The sequence below is a fragment of the Littorina saxatilis genome, linkage group LG5 (genome assembly GCF_037325665.1).
Source record: "Littorina saxatilis isolate snail1 linkage group LG5, US_GU_Lsax_2.0, whole genome shotgun sequence".
Taxonomy (NCBI): Eukaryota; Metazoa; Mollusca; class Gastropoda; order Littorinimorpha; family Littorinidae; genus Littorina; species Littorina saxatilis.
The window spans coordinates 2,048,626-2,067,304 of record NC_090249.1 but is presented as its reverse complement, the minus strand read 5'-3'; the positions used below and the strand labels follow the sequence as shown (position 1 = coordinate 2,067,304).

Sequence of the window (18,679 nt, the reverse complement as noted above, 5' to 3'; positions counted from 1 at the left end):
AATATATTATGTATCTTTCTTTGTAGAACATTGATTAAGGATTAATCTGCATCAATCTTATTGGATGATAATACAGAATATACAATACAATTATTATACACTATGAACGTACTACAAAAAATACGCACTTGGAAAAATAGAACGCTCGCACCCACAGAAGATTCTATGTTAGCCAATCAAATTTGGAACATTACGTTTTCGCACAATTTCATTGGATTGGTGAGAGAACGCGCTAGATTGGAATCATTTTCGCGGACTAAACGCTCCACACTAGCTGTACCTAGACAATCTCTCCTTATTCCAAAGATTTTAGAGTTCGAAATTTTGCTTTTACACAACAAAAAATGTCTTCACAACTGAGAAAGTCAACAGGACTGTCCGCCCAGCTGAAAACATTGAAGGTCAACGACGAAAACCAGGTAATTTTGGGTAAAATTCACTTCTGAGACTGATCAGTGATCTGAAAAACGCGCGCCAGGTCGAGTTCGCTGATTTCATAACCATTTTAGAAACAATGGAAATATTCCTTTTCCAATTATCTTACTGTTCCAATTGCATGCTCAGAGTTTGAATTATACCAAGAAATTGCGTATATTATTCATTTGTGCCCAAACTGGCGATTGCAAAAATGCTGACAAAGACCGTAGCACTAGCAGACGACTTTTTTCCCTCTCAAATTGTCGTAATAATGAATAGTTCTAACCCAGTCGTTCATCATTAAGTTTCAAGTTTGTAGGCTTATAATATTGCCGACAAGATTGCATGTTTTAGTTGGCTTTGTTACAGTTTGTGGTTTGAAAATCTGGCTTTACCGCCTTTCTTTGTTTGAAATTGAATGGCGCTGCTGTTGCTCATGAATTTGACGAACTGATCCGACTTCTCTTTGCAGCCACCAAAGGAGATGAACAGCCTGTTTGTGAAAAAAACCAAAGTGCTTGGCGACAGCCAATTACAGGTAACTAACTTTTTGTGCAAATGTTTGTTATGGTCTAGTCTTGCATGAAAGAGCTACTAAGCTTGCTGCACAGTTGAAAGACTGGTTGGGTCAGTTGCATAATTTGGCAGTGAAGTAGGCAGTAGGTCAACAGTTGACCTGCTTCACTACTTGCCTACTTATGCAACTTCTGAAGCTTGTCTACTTATGCAACTGTAGGAGCAAGTTATTCCCAATAGTTGCGTGCGGTTCATAATGCTGCTACAACTTTACAAGTGACTTTTGTAACCATTTGTCTTTGTGAAATTTAAGCGCGTTTCACACCAGATGGTTTTACATGTACTGACTACAACAAAATAAAGCCGCAATTGAAAACAATGGACAGAATGTCTCTCTGGGAATTTTGTATTAACACTATTTTCTTGTTTCAGAATATTCAGCTGGCTCCTATGTCACCAGTAAAGAAAGAAGTGAGTTGATGCTAGAGTCTAAAGGATTGATGCCTAGTTAAAACAATTTTGATTTAGTTTTTGTCCTATGATTCTATGTTTGCTTAATTCTGCTGAACAATGCTAACATTTGTAGTGCAGTTCTGATGTCAGAAATGAATGAATGACTCAATGTCTCTCTCCCCCCCCCATAGAAATAAATGTCCTTGTCTGTTCTCAAATTATTTCTTTTTACAAATTTCACAATCGCGTGCATCAATATTCATGGGCATAACTTTCTTCCTCCTTTAGAACCTCACTACATGTTCTGGTTGGATATAGAAGATTGACCCCTTCAGTCCTTGTGTGTCAATCAATCAATATGAGGCTTATAGCGCGTATTCCGTGGGCAGAGTTCTAAGCGCAGGGATTTTTTTTTTTGGATTTTGTTTATGCAATTTATATCGCGCACATATTCAAGGCTCAGGGATTTATTTATGCCGTGTGAGATGGAGTTTTTTTTACACAATACATCACCCAATTCACATCGGCCAGCAGATTGCAGCCATTTCGGCGCATATCCTACTTTTCACGGCCTATTATTCCAAGTCACACGGGTATTTTGGAGGACATTTTTTATCTATGCCTATACAATTTTGCCAGAAAAGACCCTTTTGTCAATCGTGGGATCTTTAACGTGCACACCCGGACCCCAATGTAGTGTACATGAAGGGACCTCGGTTTTTCGTCTCATCCGAAAGACTAGCACTTGAACCCACCACCTAGGTTAGGAAAGGGGGGATAAAATTGCTAACGCCCTGACCCAGGGTCGAACTTGCTTCCGAGCGCAAGTGCGTTTCCATTCGGCCACCCAGTTGTGTGTGAATCAATGTTTGAATTTTCCTTCTTCTCTCGCATCAGGGTGGAGAATTACTGACAAAATCTTCTAAATATTGTTCGGTTTGGCAACCCTTATTTCCTCCCTTTTCTGACCATTTGCTATTGTCATGTCTGTGGATATTGCTTTTTTGGAATTCCTAGTTTTTATCAAGCTTTGTGTTTAAATTAAATTAAATGCCTGCATGCTGTTTCTCCAACAGACAACGCCTGTACAGCGTGTCGATTCCAACGAAGATGAGCCCTTGCTACGAGATAACCCAAGGCGCTTTGTCGTCTTCCCCATCGAGTACCACGACATCTGGAAGATGTACAAGAAAGCAGAGGCGTCGTTCTGGACGGCAGAGGAGGTGGATCTCTCCAAAGACCTGCAGCACTGGGATAAACTAAAGCCGGAGGAGCGTCACTTCATTTCTCACGTGCTGGCTTTCTTTGCTGCCAGTGATGGCATTGTCAACGAGAACTTGGTAAATATACTTGAATTTTGACTTTATTTTGTTGATTGCCAAAATTTGTTGTTACCCCTATGATATGTGTGCGCGCCTTCGTGTGCGAGGCTGGTACTAACAATTGTTCATTCGAAATGACAAACACAGGTTACAAGTGATAACGCGCAAAAATACTGGTTTATTAAATCTGCATATTGCGATATTCAGTAATATGTATTGCGATACAGTATTGCGGTAAAAAAAACTAAGCAGAAAGAAATAGAAAAGAAAACAAATTATTAGACATGGCAAAGATATCAAAAAATGCATAAACAAAACGCAAGAAACAACAAGAGGCGAAGCCATCAAGGCTCACGTAAGAAATCGACAAACAGTAACACAAACTCAATCACTCCGTCACACACACACACACACACACACACACACAGAAAGAGCATAGGTGAAACTGTGCAAGAAAGCGAGACTCTAGATCTGTCTGTCTGCATGTAGCCTACTTACAGGGACACGACTGCCAACTAGTCTCGGCCCGCTCAAAATAATAATGACCGAGATTTTCAGTACTTCCTTCGCGTGACGTCTAACCCTCTTACGTCATAATGTGACGTCAATGTAATGTGACGTCTTCAAATGTTAGAGTTTCTACCACAGACAGACAAAGTTACGATCGCATAGGCTACACTTACGTGAGCCAAACAAGGAAAAAATAACAAACACAAAACAGGCGAAAACAAACTCAAAAAAGTTACAATAACCAAACACTCGTTGATTAATCCTTTGACCTTTAAGAAAGGATTACGTTCCTTACGTTAAAAACAAACACTAAGAATACTCAAGAAACTTAGCATAAATACGTTACAAACCAAAATGGTTACGTTACGGAAAATACAAACGTTGACTCATCAAGCCAAGAATACAATGACAAACTGTCGTACTAAGAAATCTCTACAAATCAACTTTCCTGCGTTATTCAAAGTTACAAAAAAGATACTACCTCAACTCACATTATACATAAAAAAAACACCTCATGAAGTCATTACAAAATGGCGACCAAAATACAACACAAACAAGTAACAACAAAATTACCTTATGCGCTGTGTGCGTTGTCCAGAGTACCAAAACGTGTAGCCTCTCAAACGAAGGGCACAAGACTATTCACAAACTTTAGATAAAACTGTATCCAAACACGTTACGTTGACTTTAAAAACATCACAAGAAACACTCCATTGGTTCACTTGTAAACTTTGATACGTTAACAGAACGAATGTCCAAACTCTTCCATAAAACCCTCAGATCGACCGAGAGGAAGTCAAACAGCTGGTGGAAAACTAGAAACACGTGAGTCACACGTATTCTAAAGCTTACGACGCAGTTTTGCAGCGCTCAGACCACAACCAGGACACGGAAAAGAGCACGCGAGACTCACGCGTAAAGGTAGTTAAATAACGCTCCACAAAAACAGGTCACAACAAGGTGCCATGATATTAATAAAAACACGGTTTTCTTCCTTTACACCGTAAAAGGGCTAGAGCAAACGTATTCACAACAAAAATAGGTGAATGCATGTCAATCCGCAAGCACAATATTGTACAGAGCTCCCAACTGTTGTGCTTTCAGGGTATAGCATGCTGCTTTGTGACAGATGTTGTTACCCCCTATGATATGGTACAGAGCTCCCAACTGTTGTGTTTTCAGGGTACAGCATGCTGCTTTGTGACAGATGTTGTTACCCCCTATGATATTGTACAGAGCTCCCAACTGTTGTGTTTTCAGGGTACAGCATGCTGCTTTGTGACAGATGTTGTTACCCCCTATGATATGGTACAGAGCTCCCAACTGTTGTGCTTTCAGGGTATAGCATGCTGCTTTGTGACAGATGTTGTTACCCCCTATGATATGGTACAGAGCTCCCAACTGTTGTGCTTTCAGGGTATAGCATGCTGCTTTGTGACAGATGTTGTTACCCCCTATGATAGGGTACAGAGCTCCCAACTGTTGTGCTTTCAGGGTATAGCATGCTGCTTTGTGACAGATGTTGTTACCCCCTATGATAGGGTACAGAGCTCCCAACTATTGTGTTTTCAGGGTACAGCATGCTGCTTTGTGACAGATGTTGTTACCCCCTATGATATGGTACAGAGCTCCCAACTGTTGTGCTTTCAGTATATAGCATGCTGCTTTGTGACAGATGTTGTTAAACCAAGGGATTCATTCCTACTCTCAAACTAGCATACAGTATTGTCCCAATTTGTTGTAATTCACGTGTATTATGCTGAGATGTAATTCTGGCAATGAAATCAAGGGTTAATTCTGCCCTTGAAGGAAATCTCTTTTCCTGTAGAGCTAAGCTAAGTTGTCGACAGTGTCCTTTTTACAGTTTTTTGTGTGTTCTGCGACTGTTTTCCATGCATCTCTTTCTGATGGACTTGTGCTCTGTGTGCAGGTTGAGCGATTCAGCAAGGAGGTGCAGGTGACGGAAGCCAGGTGTTTCTACGGTTTCCAGGTCGCCATGGAAAACATTCACAGTGAAATGTACAGTCTGCTCATCGACACTTACATCAAGGACCCCAAAGAGAGGTGAGGTTGTGAATGTACTTTGTGTAGAGAGGTTGTGAATGTACTTTGTGTAGAGAGGTTGTGAATGTACTTTGTGTGGAGGGAGGTTGTGAATGTACTTTGTGTGGAGTGAGGTTGTGAATGTACTTTGTGTAGAGGTTGTGAATGTACTTTGTGTAGAGAGGTTGTGAATGTACTTTGTGTTGGTGAGGTTGTGAATGTACTTTGTGTAGGTGAGGTTGTGAATGTACTTTGTGTAGAGAGCAAGTGGGGAGGTTAACGGTAATTGGATATATATACAACGGCCGCATCATACGCTTTCTCTGCCGTCATCAGTACAATTTTGAAAGTGGATTTGGAGTAGCTCTCCAAATTACTGCCCATGCCATTCTTCGCTGTTGTCGCGACCAACCTGGTAGGTAGGACCTTAACTTCTCACACAGAAGGAGTCAGGAACTCAAGTGGTAAAGTTCAACAAATGAAGACTTTATTGCTTCTAGAAAATAAAGGATGAGTGGATGAGAATGAAAGGATGTTGAACTGATGGGAGAATGAACAAGAACTGCCGGGCTCTGCTCTACTGCTGCACAAGAAAGTTAGTGATGATGATGATGATTGATGATCCGGAATGAAAGGTGGCGGCAATGATGATAATGCAAAACATCATGTCAACACAATTGCACATCAACATACATGTGGTTATGGCAACGACATACATAAGGCCACGCACACATGTGAGAAAGCAAGAATAAACAACACAACTGTCACTTTTGTCAATGAAATACTAAGGTAGCTGAATGTGCGACAATGCCACCCGTACGGCCTTAAAGGTGAGTGCAAACGTGTTCTTCACCAACATATCTACGCCGAACTCGGGTTATAAACCCTCGAGCAATGACTGGCGCTTGTTCAAGCTAGAATGACATGTGAAAGTTACTTCCCTTTAAATCAGCCAAGATGCGAATGGCGAGTGTGACGAACGCCAACTAGATGCTTGCGCTGATGACACGGAGTGAGTGCGAAGATGATGATCTCCCCTGCCTACCCCCTTACTGCAAGCGTTGAGCAGTAACGTTGAAAGGAGTTAGACAGACGAACAGACGATGAAACATCTCCCCCTCCTTCTACCCCTTTACTGCAGGCGTTGAGCAGTATCGACAAAGGGGGAAAGAGGAAAACGAATAGACACGATGTAGATATCTCCCCCTCCTTCGACCCCTGTCTGCAAGCGTTGGGCAGAACTGATGAAGGGGGAAAGAGGAAGACGAATAGACGCTGACGATAGACGATGGCCTCCCCTGACCCAGTGCGCTGAGAACGACGAACAGCCTGCACTGTCAGGGAAGCAGTGACGGCGATGATGACAGACGAGTAGATGACAGATGACAAGACGATATCGGCGACGGCGAGGACGGCCAACGACGGGCAGCGGGACTCCAGACGACAATCTCGCCCTTGTGACGAAGCTCCACGCAGGCACCCTTTTCAGTTTGCAGATGAGGCCGTGCTCGATAAATAAATGAAAGAAAAACAACAGGCCTATAAGGCCATAATTAGAACACATGGTACTCAAATGCGAAATGATTCACAAGGCAAAAAGAGTTTAGCCAACAAACAAAACAGAGGTCACTCCATAATATTTACACAAAAGCTAACTGGAGTGTGTGACCAAAAATAAACCTTACTGTCACTTTCAAGTCTTGCAACTTTAGACTCATTTCACAAATTCATGTAACATTTTCCAACCAGAAAAACACGCTTATTTCAGAGCATGGAATGATAACCAAAATGAGCGTGAATGACAATGAAGGGGGAATGAAATAAAGTGAAAAGGCCATGAGCTAAATTCTACCTCCCTTTTACCACCCTCCACCTGACCTACAACACAAACTAGAGACCAAAACACGTGGACAACAGAAGACATTTACACACACAAAAATACTCACATGGAAGAACCTCTATCCTTCCCCTGGTGAATATTTCCCTTTTCACGGCAAAGCCGACGTCAACAATAATGTTGAAAACTTGACCGGGTTGACATGAGTCGCACCACGTACTTGGGCCGACAGCAGTCGCGCCACATTCCAGAACACACAATCGAGGTGTTACTGCTTTCAAAGTTCTTTGGCTTCTGCCCCGAATCCCGTTCAGCGCTGAGCGCAGACGACGGGTGAGCGCTAGCGACGCACCAAATTCACGTGCTCCCCGCAATGCGGTCACGAACACGGACACACTACACACCGCAGCTGGCGGTTTGTCGATTTAAAAACTACCCGCAACCCATCTCGCGACAGCTGTTTTATTTAACAATGTCTACTTTATCTGCAGGGACTTCCTGTTCAATGCCGTTGAGACCATGCCATGCGTGAAGGAGAAGGCTGACTGGGCGATCAAGTGGATCAACGACCAGAACGCTCTCTACGGTGAGCGAGTGGTGGCCTTCGCTGCAGTGGAGGGGATCTTCTTCTCTGGGTCTTTTGCCGCCATCTTCTGGCTGAAGAAGCGAGGAATCATGCCTGGACTCACCTTTAGCAATGAGCTCATCAGCAGAGATGAGGTGAGTTTGACTTTGATGGATTCGTTTAGTGTTCTGGATTTTGGGGAGGAGCTTGTCATTTGGGGCCCTAGCAGGCTTCCCCGTATTTGAATTCGGTGGGTGATTGTGAACTGCCAACGGAAGCGTTTGCTTTCATGGATGTCGGGTATAGGCAAATGTCAAGCATTATTTCAGATTCCTCAAGGGCGGCTCTTTCCATTCCAGTGTGGACTTGCTTTGCCGTTGTTAGCGTGCCATGTACAAGTCTTACCTTGTATCGTAGTCATTTAATATCATATTCTTACTCCGAATCACATTAGCATTGAGTCACCTGAGATGCTTATCACTGAAAAACGCTTACCCGGCTAAAGAATTTAAAGGGAAGCAACCCCATCACCAAAACGAAAGTGAAAGTAGCTTTGGTAATGGGCCAGTACACCGGGAGTTACCTCCCATACGGGTGTATGCCACGTCACTTCCTCTAGGAACACGTGCCTATTATCATACGTCTTTTTCACCTCGGAGAGGACGGTTCACTTTTTGACGCTCTGTGGCTGACCTTGTGTGTTTGAGTGACACCCGCCGGCCACGTTACCCAGCTTGTCTGCTCGCCTTGCCTACAGTTTGGTGAGCTCGTTCCCGTTTGTTGTTGGTTGTTTGCGCTGTTTCGTTACTGTACGTTGTCCGTTTTTTACGGACTTGTGTGTCAGTGACTTGCGTGTTTCGCCATTTTGTTGTGTGAGTTAGTTAGCTAACTCGTGTGACTTTGCTAGTAGCTCTGCGTGCCCTCTTTCTGTTTGGGCAAGTGTAGCTTTAGTATTTTGTTAACGCGTAAGCGTGTGTGTTTACTGTGTTTTCAGTCGTTTTGACTTACGTTTCAGTAAATCTTTTTACTTTGCCACGTGTTGTTGACGTTTGTGTCAGTGTCTTGCGTGTCGCCATTTTGTTGTGTGAGTTAGTTTTCTAGCTCGTGTGACTTTGTTTGTAGCTCTCCGTGCCTCTGCTTGTGGGGCAAGTTTAGCTATAGTATTTTGTTAACGCATTAGTGCGTGTGTTTACTGAATTTTCCAGTCGTTTAGACTTATGTTTCAGTAAATTTTTTCGCGTTGCCACGTGTTGTTGTCAACATGTCTGATTCAGACAAGCGCCGTGGCAAGTCGGACCCCAAGGGGAAAATTAAGGCTAAGTCTTCCTCTTCCAAAGCAACGTTACTTGTTACAGACCAAGAGCGTAACACTTTGTTGGCTGTACCAATTTTGGCGCCTAGCGCTGTTACTACTTCTGCTTCTTTTGCGGCGCCTAGCGCTACTGTTACTTCTGCACCTGTCTCTACATCGGAGACTTCGTCTTCTTTGTTAGCACCTGGACAAGGTGCGTTGGTTTCCTCTCTGTTAAAGTCACTGGTTCCAGAAATCCGCAGCTTGGTGCAGGCAGAATTTCAGCGTTCCGTCGCCAGCAGTTCGGCGTTTCCGGCATCTGGCAGTGACGTCCGGGCATTGGCTTCCGTGTCTTTGTCCTCCACTTCCGGCTTGGAGCAGCGTCCTCCCTCTTCAGCGTCGGTTGGTAAGCAGAGCTGGTCCGATAGCCCTCGTGAGGCGCCTGGACGTTCTCCTTCGGGGGACAGCTCTTTCGCATCGGGTCACGACCGATACCTTGCTGATCTTTCATTTCCGGCGATAACCTACGAGGCCCCGGACTTGTTCGAACAGCGGCGGCAGTCGGTTTCGACTGCCGCATTTCCGGCACTTGCCGGAAGTGATGATCCGTCCGCTCCGGCACGCTACGGCGGTCGCGGCAGGATGGAGTATTCACTGACTTCCGGTCCTTCCGGATCGCGAAGTCAACCAGTGCAGTCTTCACTTCCGCATTTTGCGGTTCCGTTGACTACACTTCCGGTTTCGGCCGGAAACGCTTCTTCCTCTTCTGGTGGTTCCTTCCGGATACCAGATAGTGGATTACAGCGTGCGCCTTCCGGCTTTCAAGCGCCTAGGCTTGAGCAGGCATCACTCCACTCAGTCGGGGGAGTGACGTCAGCTCATCCAGCTCCGGTTTTTGCGGATGGTCGTCCTGCTTACCCTTTACCTTCACAGGGTTTTGGGCGGCAGGATGACGTTAGTGCTCAGGCTTTTCCGGTTTCCGGTTTGCCAGGGCATGCTTCTGCTTCCGGAACTGGTGACTTCGGTCATGGTTCCACGTGTGACTATTCTGATGCTCCATCAGTGGTCAGCGAGGAGTCGCGGGGCGTGTTTCCGTCGAAGCTCAAGTCTGTTCTTGACGTCGCGGCGGAAGTAACGTCTCGTTATTTTCCTGAAGGGGTGGTGGCTGCGGACTCTTCCGCATCATTCGTTCCTTCTGCCATGGCGGACTTCCGGCCGGCACAGGAGGATGTTTCTTCCTTCCGGTTCGCCGAGTCTCCGTCAGTGGCTTACCAACTTTTGCATTCACTGGTTCGTCCAGCACATGCGGGGAGTGGTATTCGGCCAGTGCCTGTTCCGTTACTGCTTCCTTTTGGTCCAGTTCCGGAATCAGCTCAGCAGTGGGTGGCTTCAGCTGCCCAAGCCTCTTCCTTCGTGCCTACGGCCAATAGGAAGCTTGGCATGCCCAATCAGAGCCAGAATTGGCTGGCGTCTTTTGCACTCCCTAGGGCTACCCTTCCGGTTTCCCGGGAATTGCTGCCTCTTCTGACTAAACCGATCAAGCGTGATTCGGTTTTGCCGGTTTCTGAGGCTTCCCTCCTCTCTGCTGAGGAGGTTGGACGTCGGCAGATCGAACTGTCCTCCATTGCGGAGACTCTCGTTCGGGCTCTGTCTCGGGCATTGACCGATTCGCTAGTTCCTTTCACTCTCAGTGAAGAACAGAATGCGGACGATGTCTCTGCGCTTTTGACCGCATTGGCCAAGGTCAATGAGGAACAATTGCGTCTTTCCTCCCTGCAGTACACCCAAGCGGTACTCTGCAGGAGGGATCTCTTCCTCTCGCAGTCCCAATTCACGGAGCTGGCTACTAGGGAGACCTTGAGAGTCTCCCCGGTCTCAGAGGAGTCTCTCTTCTGTCCGCTGGCACTGGATGCCAGACAGAAGGAGATTCAGTCAAACAAGGACAGTCAGTTCCTTGACTACACTCTGAAGGGGGTGAAACAGTCTCAGCCTTCTAAACAGAAGCAGGCTCAGACATCGTCTAACCCCAAGCCAGCTCAGAAGCGGCAGGCTTCGCCGGCCGCTCGTGGTGGGAAGAAGAGGACGGCATCGGGGAGGGGGCGTGGCGGCTCTGGAAGTAAGCCACACCCCCAATGAAGCGCTCCCGATCTCACCTCCCTCCCGCCCTCCACCTTGGTGATGGCGGGAGGCCCCTCCCGGGCACTTTCTCGTTGGATGTCGGTAGTAGACAGCCAATGGATTGTGGGAGTGGTGAGTTCGGGCTTCCGTCTACTCTGGCGGGAGGAAAAGGCGCCTCTTACCCGAGTGCCTCCGCGGTTCAAGCCCCCCTTCTCGCAGGAAGCACGTTCCGTCTTGCAGTCGGAAATTGCCTCCCTGGAGCAGAAGGGCGCGGTGGAGAGAGTTCGGGTCCACAGCTCCCTGGGATTTTACGGGCGTCTGGTCGCTGTTCCCAAAGCATCAGGAGGATGGCGTCCCGTGTTGGATTTATCTCTCCTCAATACTTTCTTGAGGGAGATAAAATTCAAGATGGAGACGCCAGCCTCTGTCCGAGACTCTCTCCGCCCAGGAGACTGGGTGACCTCGATCGATCTCACGGACGCATACTTTCACATTCTTATGCATCCGACCGACCGGAAATGGCTTCGTTTCCGGTGGGGAGATCAGATCTACCAGTTTCGCGCACTCCCTTTCGGGCTGTCTCTCGCACCGTGGATTTTCACCATGGTGGTGAGACAGGTCTGTGCACTGGTGAGGTCCCAGGGTATCCGTCTGCGGGCTTATCTGGACGACTGGCTCATCATGAACCAGTCCCAGAGCGGCTGTTCGCAGGATACCCTGACGGTTCTTCGAGAATCCAACTGGTTGGGGTTCTCGTTCAACCGGGTAAAGTCGGAGCTGACCCCGTCACAGACATTCACTTATCTGGGGATGTCTTTCGACACGGTCGCTTGGACTGTCCAGCCTTCTCAGAGAAGGGTGGACAAGCTCCAAGCTCAGATTCGCTCCACTTTACCTCTCCTGATGGCTTCCATCCGCTCGCTCGCCTCCATCTTGGGGCAGATGGAGTCTATGGCTCTTCTGGTTTCACTGGGCCGGGTCCACAAATGTCCGCTTCAGTTCGCGCTGAAGCCGTTTGTGGACTCTCCTCTGGTGGACTGGGACGCCCTCATCCCTTTGCAGGGATGGTTCCAGTCTGCGACCCTTCCGTGGTTGCACACGGAGTGGGTCTGCAGAGGTGTTCCGATCGTCGTGCCCCTCCCCGACCTGGACCTCTTTACAGATGCGTCCAGGGAGGGTTGGGGGGCACATACAGATCTTCAGACTCCTCCCTTTCCGTTACTCAGCCGAGTAATCCGGAAAGCGGAGATGGAGGAGCCGGCCCTTCTTCTTCTGGTCGCTCCTCTGTGGCCGTCGCAGGTCTGGTTTCCAGATCTTCTTCGGCTTGCCCAAGGGCCCCCCATTCCTCTCGCACTCGTGCGAGGGGAACTAGTGCAGCCCCGAACAGGCATTCCACACGAGGAGCCCAGTCTTCTGAAGCTTCACGTGTGGAAGTTGTTCGGGACTCGCTGAAGCGCTCTGGGGCGTCGTCTTTGACTCTGGACTTGGTGGCTCGCTCGCATAGAGCGTCCACCTCTTCAGTTTATGCTCCCCACTGGAAGGCATGGACTGCCTGGTGTTCAGCTAGAGGGGTGAGTTCGGTGGCTCCGCGCTCTATTCAGGTCGCTAACCACCTCTCTTTCATGTCTTCACAGGGCGCCTCAGTCTCCTCGTTGAGGGTCCGGCGCTCCGCTATCTCGGCGACTCTTCAGCAGATTGGTCGTTCTGTTCGAGTCGGGGGCGTTATAGCTGCAGTCATTAAAGGGGCTGCTCTTAAGGAAGCTAAAGCTCGTTTGCCCGCTCCCAAGTGGGACTTGTTTTTAATCCTGGAATTCCTTCGTTCTGCGGATTTTGAGCCTTTAAGCGAGGCCAGTCTGTTCAATGTCACTCGCAAAGCGCTGTTTCTCCTTTTGTTGGCTACGGCCCGACGGGGTAGCGAGGTCCACGCCCTGTCGGGTCAGCCTGGAGATATCTCCTTTGAGCCGGACGGTTCCGCATCTTTGCGTTTCCGGCCTGATTTCCTGGCCAAGAATCAGTCTCCGGGGCAGGCCTCTCCGCTGGTTAGAGTTAGGGCTCTGACCAGCGCGTTGGCCCCGGGTGACCCCGATTCGGTCAATTGCCCTGTGAGGGCACTTCGTCTGTACTTAGCCCGGACTCAGCCGATTCGGTCTAGTTCTCAGAAGTTGTTGTTTATCTCTCTCCTTACTAGGCGCGAGAAAGATTTGTCGAAGGTAACGTTGGCCCGGTGGGTGTCCTCGCTCATCAAGCAGGCTTATGAGTGGAGGCGCACAAAGAGGGGGGGGGGGGTTATGCCCTCCTTGCCACTTGACTCGGCCCGAGCCCATGAGACGAGGGCGTGGGCATCCTCTCTGGCAGTTCTGCGCTCCAGACGTCTAGAGGAGGTGCTGACAACTGCGTATTGGCGTTCCGAAGATGTTTTCATAAACTTTTATCTTCGGGACGTCACAGCTCTTCGACAGGATGGCTCCAGAGGCCTTCCAGCGCTCATAGCAGCAGGCCAGTTCCTGTCCAGAACTTGATGGTGAGTTTTGATTCATTTCTAGCCCACCGCCTTGTTGATGTTATCTGCTAATGTGATTCGGAGTAAGAATATGATATTAAATGGAAAATTTCCTAAATAAATTATCATTTAATTAATATACTTACCCGAATCACATACTGTATTCCCTCCCACCTGCCCCGCTTATGGTTTTAAGATTTTTTAAAGCCGTATGATAATAGGCACGTGTTCCTAGAGGAAGTGACGTGGCATACACCCGTATGGGAGGTAACTCCCGGTGTACTGGCCCATTACCAAAGCTACTTTCACTTTCGTTTTGGTGATGGGGTTGCTTCCCTTTAAATTCTTTAGCCGGGTAAGCGTTTTTCAGTGATAAGCATCTCAGGTGACTCAATGCTAATGTGATTCGGGTAAGTATATTAATTAAATGATAATTTATTTAGGAAATTTTCCATTTGTATTCAAGGACAAGGTTTGCATACAGTGCCTTGAAGTCAACAATTTTTTTATCAATCTATACTTTTTCATATCCACATCTCCTGGATAGGTTACCAGTCTTGCCCTAGTTTTTTGTGATCATAGCTAGTCAAACTTTTTCTCTGACCGATAACATCCTGAAGAAGGCAGTTTGCTGATATTGAATAAGAAAATATTTAACCTGGTTACTGATCAGGGCCTAGCATTGTAAGCCGTTCGGCGTATTTTACGCCGAAATAACATTTCCAGTACGCGGAACTCGATTTGGTGTACGCCGTAATGCAAAAACCTGTTATTCCCAAACGGTAAACCCAAACAGTCCCAGCTTTCGTTTTGTGCGCCGTTCGGTTCAATTCTCAATCGGTTTGACAGTTTGCTTGAGCAAGCACTTCCTCTGGCATCGCGCGAGCATGCTTTGTGCCGGTGTTTTGTGGCTCTAGACTTGATATAATATCTCGAAGCGACATTGTTGAACGTGGTCAGCCATTCAGTGACAAAGAATCCAGGTATTCCTGGAAGTGGGAATGGCTGGATTTCGTTTGGAAGGCAAGTCAGAATAAGTAATGTGCCGATACGGACCATGGCTCCGAAAGGTTGCTATTTCTGGCAAAGCATACTGTCAGTTGTGCCGGAAAGATATATTACGCGAACAAGGGCTTCGCAAGGCCAAGCAGTTCAAACTTGAATCTTAAAAACAATAAGCCAAGAAGGATCATCTCACAACATAGATCTGCTAAAGACATTGCCAGTGTGTAAAATTTTTTAACAACTTCAGTTTGTTCTCTGTGTATAGTTTTCAATATTTTCAACTTATATTAGGCCCCCCCCCCCAAAAAAAAAAAGGTGTGGTTATGGTAACATAGCCAAAAAAAATAGGGTAGGTAGGTAGGCAATCACTTTTTTTTTTTTTATACTTTTTTTTCTAATGTGTACAATTTAAACCTACTTGACAGGGAAATAAGTGTGCGACTCGGGCGCTTTCGCTTTCATTGCGTTTTTTGCACTCGGTTTTTTTGTTTTTTTTTTTTTTTGTTGACAAATGTAATAAAAAGTTATAGGATCGGCCCCTAAAAATAGGGTAGGTCGGGTTACCGTAACCACACATATTTTTTTTTTAGGCCTTAAGCAAAGGAGGGACATGCTTTATGCCCGAGACTGTGTATAGTTTTCAACAACTTTAAGACAAGGAGTGACATTGCTGACATTGAGTGACATTGTGTTTGTTTGAAGAAGGTAAGCATTTTTAGGCCAAATAACACAAGATTGTCCGTTTTCTTGTTTTCTGTCTGTGTTTAGCTTGTTGGTGAAGGCATAATTTAGTTGCTGCAATCTTCTTTGGGGGGGGAGGGGGGGGGGGGGGGGGGGGGGGTCATTTTAGGTAAAAAATCTTCAAATTCGGGGGCTTTGCCCCCCGAACCCCCACTGGGGGCCTCCTGCGGCCCCCAGACCCCCGCCTTTGTAAGCTGAACTCACTTTTTCCAATGCTAGGCCCTGTACTTATGTGTCCACTTTTTGTTTAAATCTTTCCCTAATGTTGTTTGTGTGCAGGGTCTCCACTGTGACTTTGCCTGCCTGATGTTCAAGCACCTTTCCCGCAAGCCCTCTCAGGACCAGGTCTACACCATTATCAAGGATGCCGTGCGCATCGAGCAGACATTCCTCACAGAGGCTCTCCCCTGCAATCTGATCGGCATGAACTGTGAGCTGATGAAGCAATACATCGAGTTTGTGGCAGACAGGCTACTCGTGGAGCTGGGGTGTGACAAGGTGAGCTTTTGGTTCCATTGCGATAAACAATTATGAGTTAGCAAATTTAGTATGATTGCTTTTGCTGCCCTGCAGATAGGAGGTATGTTGCAGCCCAAGGCTGAAGAGGGGATGAAGCAATATTATTTCATGTTCACCTGAGACATCTCATGCACTAAAGAATATTGAGCTAGTCATGGAGTTTGGTTGCTAAAAGTGGTCTCTGACATTGTCTTTTTGATGAATGGCAAGGTGCACTAGTGTATGATTATTTTTGTGTTTGAGAACCCCCTATCTTTGTTTTGTGTTTTTGATTTAATATCTTTTATTGCAACATGAACAAACTTGTACAATGTAGTACAACTGTTCTGTATTTCATTTAAATCTTGTTGCTCGCTGGCCTTTGTGCTGATTTAGTTCTGTGTTCAATGTAAACCTGGTTGCTGGCTGGCCTTTGTGCTGATTTAGTTCTGTGTTCAATGTAAACCTGGTTGCTGGCTGGCCTTTGTGCTGATTTAGTTCTGTCTCCCTGTGCAGGTGTACAGCTCTGAGAATCCCTTTGACTTCATGGAACACATCTCACTAGAGGGCAAGACAAACTTCTTTGAGAAGCGAGTGGGCGAGTACCAGCGCATGGGGGTGATGGGCGACAAGAAAGAGGATGGCCACACATTCACGCTTGATGCCGACTTCTGATCCAGCCAACAACTGTTGATTTCTGTGTGCAATTACCATCAATGAGACCTCCCATTGGGAAATCATGAATTCCTGGTTTGAACACTTATTTCCTGATGGATTTCCTGAGTTTTCAGTCTCCTAGATGGGGAGATAGCTGGAATTACTGGACAATAGGAAACATCTAGATCACCCAGTTCTTGATTGATGAGATTATCCGGTTTCATCCTTACAGCTGAAATGTGTGGCTGTTGCAGACCTCTAACGCCATTGGTTGTTTTAACGTCCACATAGATTGATTTTACCGTCCATTGCTTTTCAAGGGATTTCGTGTATACTCGTTGCAAAACATCTGCACTGCTTTAAATCTTCGTGTGCTCATTTTTACCTTAAGACACCTGTTGTGTCGTCAACGATGGTTCATCTTGGCATGCTCATTTTTACTGAAAGTTGAAAAGCATTGCACTCAGCACGGCTGGTGTTGCAAGCTGATCTTGGTATGCTCATTTTAATTGGAAGTTGAAAGAAATGTTTAAGCCCTGTTCATTTCCAAAGGGTATTTACTTGATCACATTTGTCATTTTATTAGTTCATAGCTAGATTGTTGCCTTTTTAGATGATCAGTGCAAAAATTGGCCTCAGTTTTATTGAGACAGGAATGTTATTGATCAATAATGGTGGTTCACTCGCTATTGCCTCGAACGTGTGAATGTGTTGAATGAAATAAGTGAATGACATGGAGATGTTTAAATGTCTGTTATGTGTTGGACTCTAGCTGCTATGTATCTAATCTGTATGGTCCTCAAAGTGTTATTGTGCATTACTTTTAACTTATTTAACTTTTTTTAATAATGCATAAATTAGTGTTTAATAAAATGTATTTTATGACAATTGATTTGTTGGTGTTTATTTGTCACTTTGTGCATGGACACTCTCTGGGAAGCTTTGCTGTTCTTCACTCATTTCCCTTCATCAATCAGGCATGGGAATTATCTACCAAAAGGCAAATTTTTTTTTCCCCCGCCAAAAAAGCAAGTGTCCACCAAAAAAATAATAGGGGAGGCAAAAATGGTTCTAAAAACTAATATAATGGCAAACTTGGAGCTAAGATTACACCAGTTGGGTTCTTTGGAGAGAAAAAAATTCCGCCCAAACCCCCCTAGCAGGGCTAGGTGTATCGCGCAGTTGACTTTGCTATTACTTACACATGTTCAGCCTTTTTTACTTTTTTCAATTCCCATGCCTGATCAATTCATGTGTTGCACCTTTCACTTGTACTGAACTGACGTGTACCCGTGGCGTAAGTATAGCTTTTAGAAGCAAAGCCAGTCGAAAGGTAAATTAATAGTGATGTCAAACAAATGCAAAGGTTCACAACCCACATCTTGGTCCAGACTATAGTTCACATTACATCATTTATTTGTTTACAAACATCTTTAAAAATGGGATGGTGTTAGAGGATTACATGAAATCTTGATCAAAAACTCCCCCAATGGTTTAAGAAATACGGACTATAAAAGCACTGAAGGTTAAAAGTTCTTACACTCAAAATGCCTTAGCTTGCCACCCACTCGCTTCAAGTGACATTTCTGTTTAGTCCTCGTCTATTGCGGCATCCACCTGCACAAATATAGCAGGGCGCTGATACTGGGTCCACATAAAGTGAAACTCGAGAACAATTCTTGCACCTGAATAACCACACTACCTGGGGCAGGGATATAGCTCGGTCGGTAGCGCGCTGAGTTTGTATCCAGTTGGCCGCTGTCGGCGTGAGTTCGGCGAGAGATTTATTTCTCGGAGTCAACTTTGTGTGCTGACTCTCCTCGGTGTCCGAACACCCCCGTGTGTACACGCAAGCCAAGTGCGCACGAAAAAGATCCTGTAATCCATGTCCGAGTTCGGTGGGTTATAGAAACACAAAAATACCCAGCATGCTTTCCCCGAAAGCGGCGTATGGCGGGGTAAAAACAGTCATACACGTAAAATTCCACTCGTGCAAAAAACACGTAGTGTACGTGGGAGTTTCAGCCCACGAACACAGAAGACCACACTACCTAAAAATACTGATAGCCCTTGGGATTTCTGTAAACAGTGGAACCCCCTTTGGCTGGTTGTCGCGCTACTTTACGTATACTGTCACCTGGTTGTCGCGCTACTTTACGTATACTGTCACCTGGTTGTCGCGCTACTTTACGTATACTGTCACCTG

At 46.1% G+C, this 18,679-nt stretch overlaps 1 protein-coding gene across 1 annotated transcript; it reads left to right on the top strand.

Annotated features, from left to right (window-relative positions):
• The first annotated feature begins 234 nt into the window (after positions 1-234).
• Positions 235-17,361, top strand: LOC138966051 (ribonucleoside-diphosphate reductase small chain-like). Its single transcript, XM_070338141.1, has 8 exons — positions 235-419; positions 890-955; positions 1,366-1,404; positions 2,463-2,726; positions 5,149-5,282; positions 7,590-7,818; positions 15,598-15,816; positions 16,333-17,361. The coding sequence occupies exons 1-8, from the start codon at positions 345-347 to the stop codon at positions 16,489-16,491; spliced, it is 1,185 nt and encodes a 394-aa protein (XP_070194242.1). The 5' UTR covers positions 235-344; the 3' UTR covers positions 16,492-17,361.
• The last annotated feature ends 1,318 nt before the right edge of the window (positions 17,362-18,679 follow it).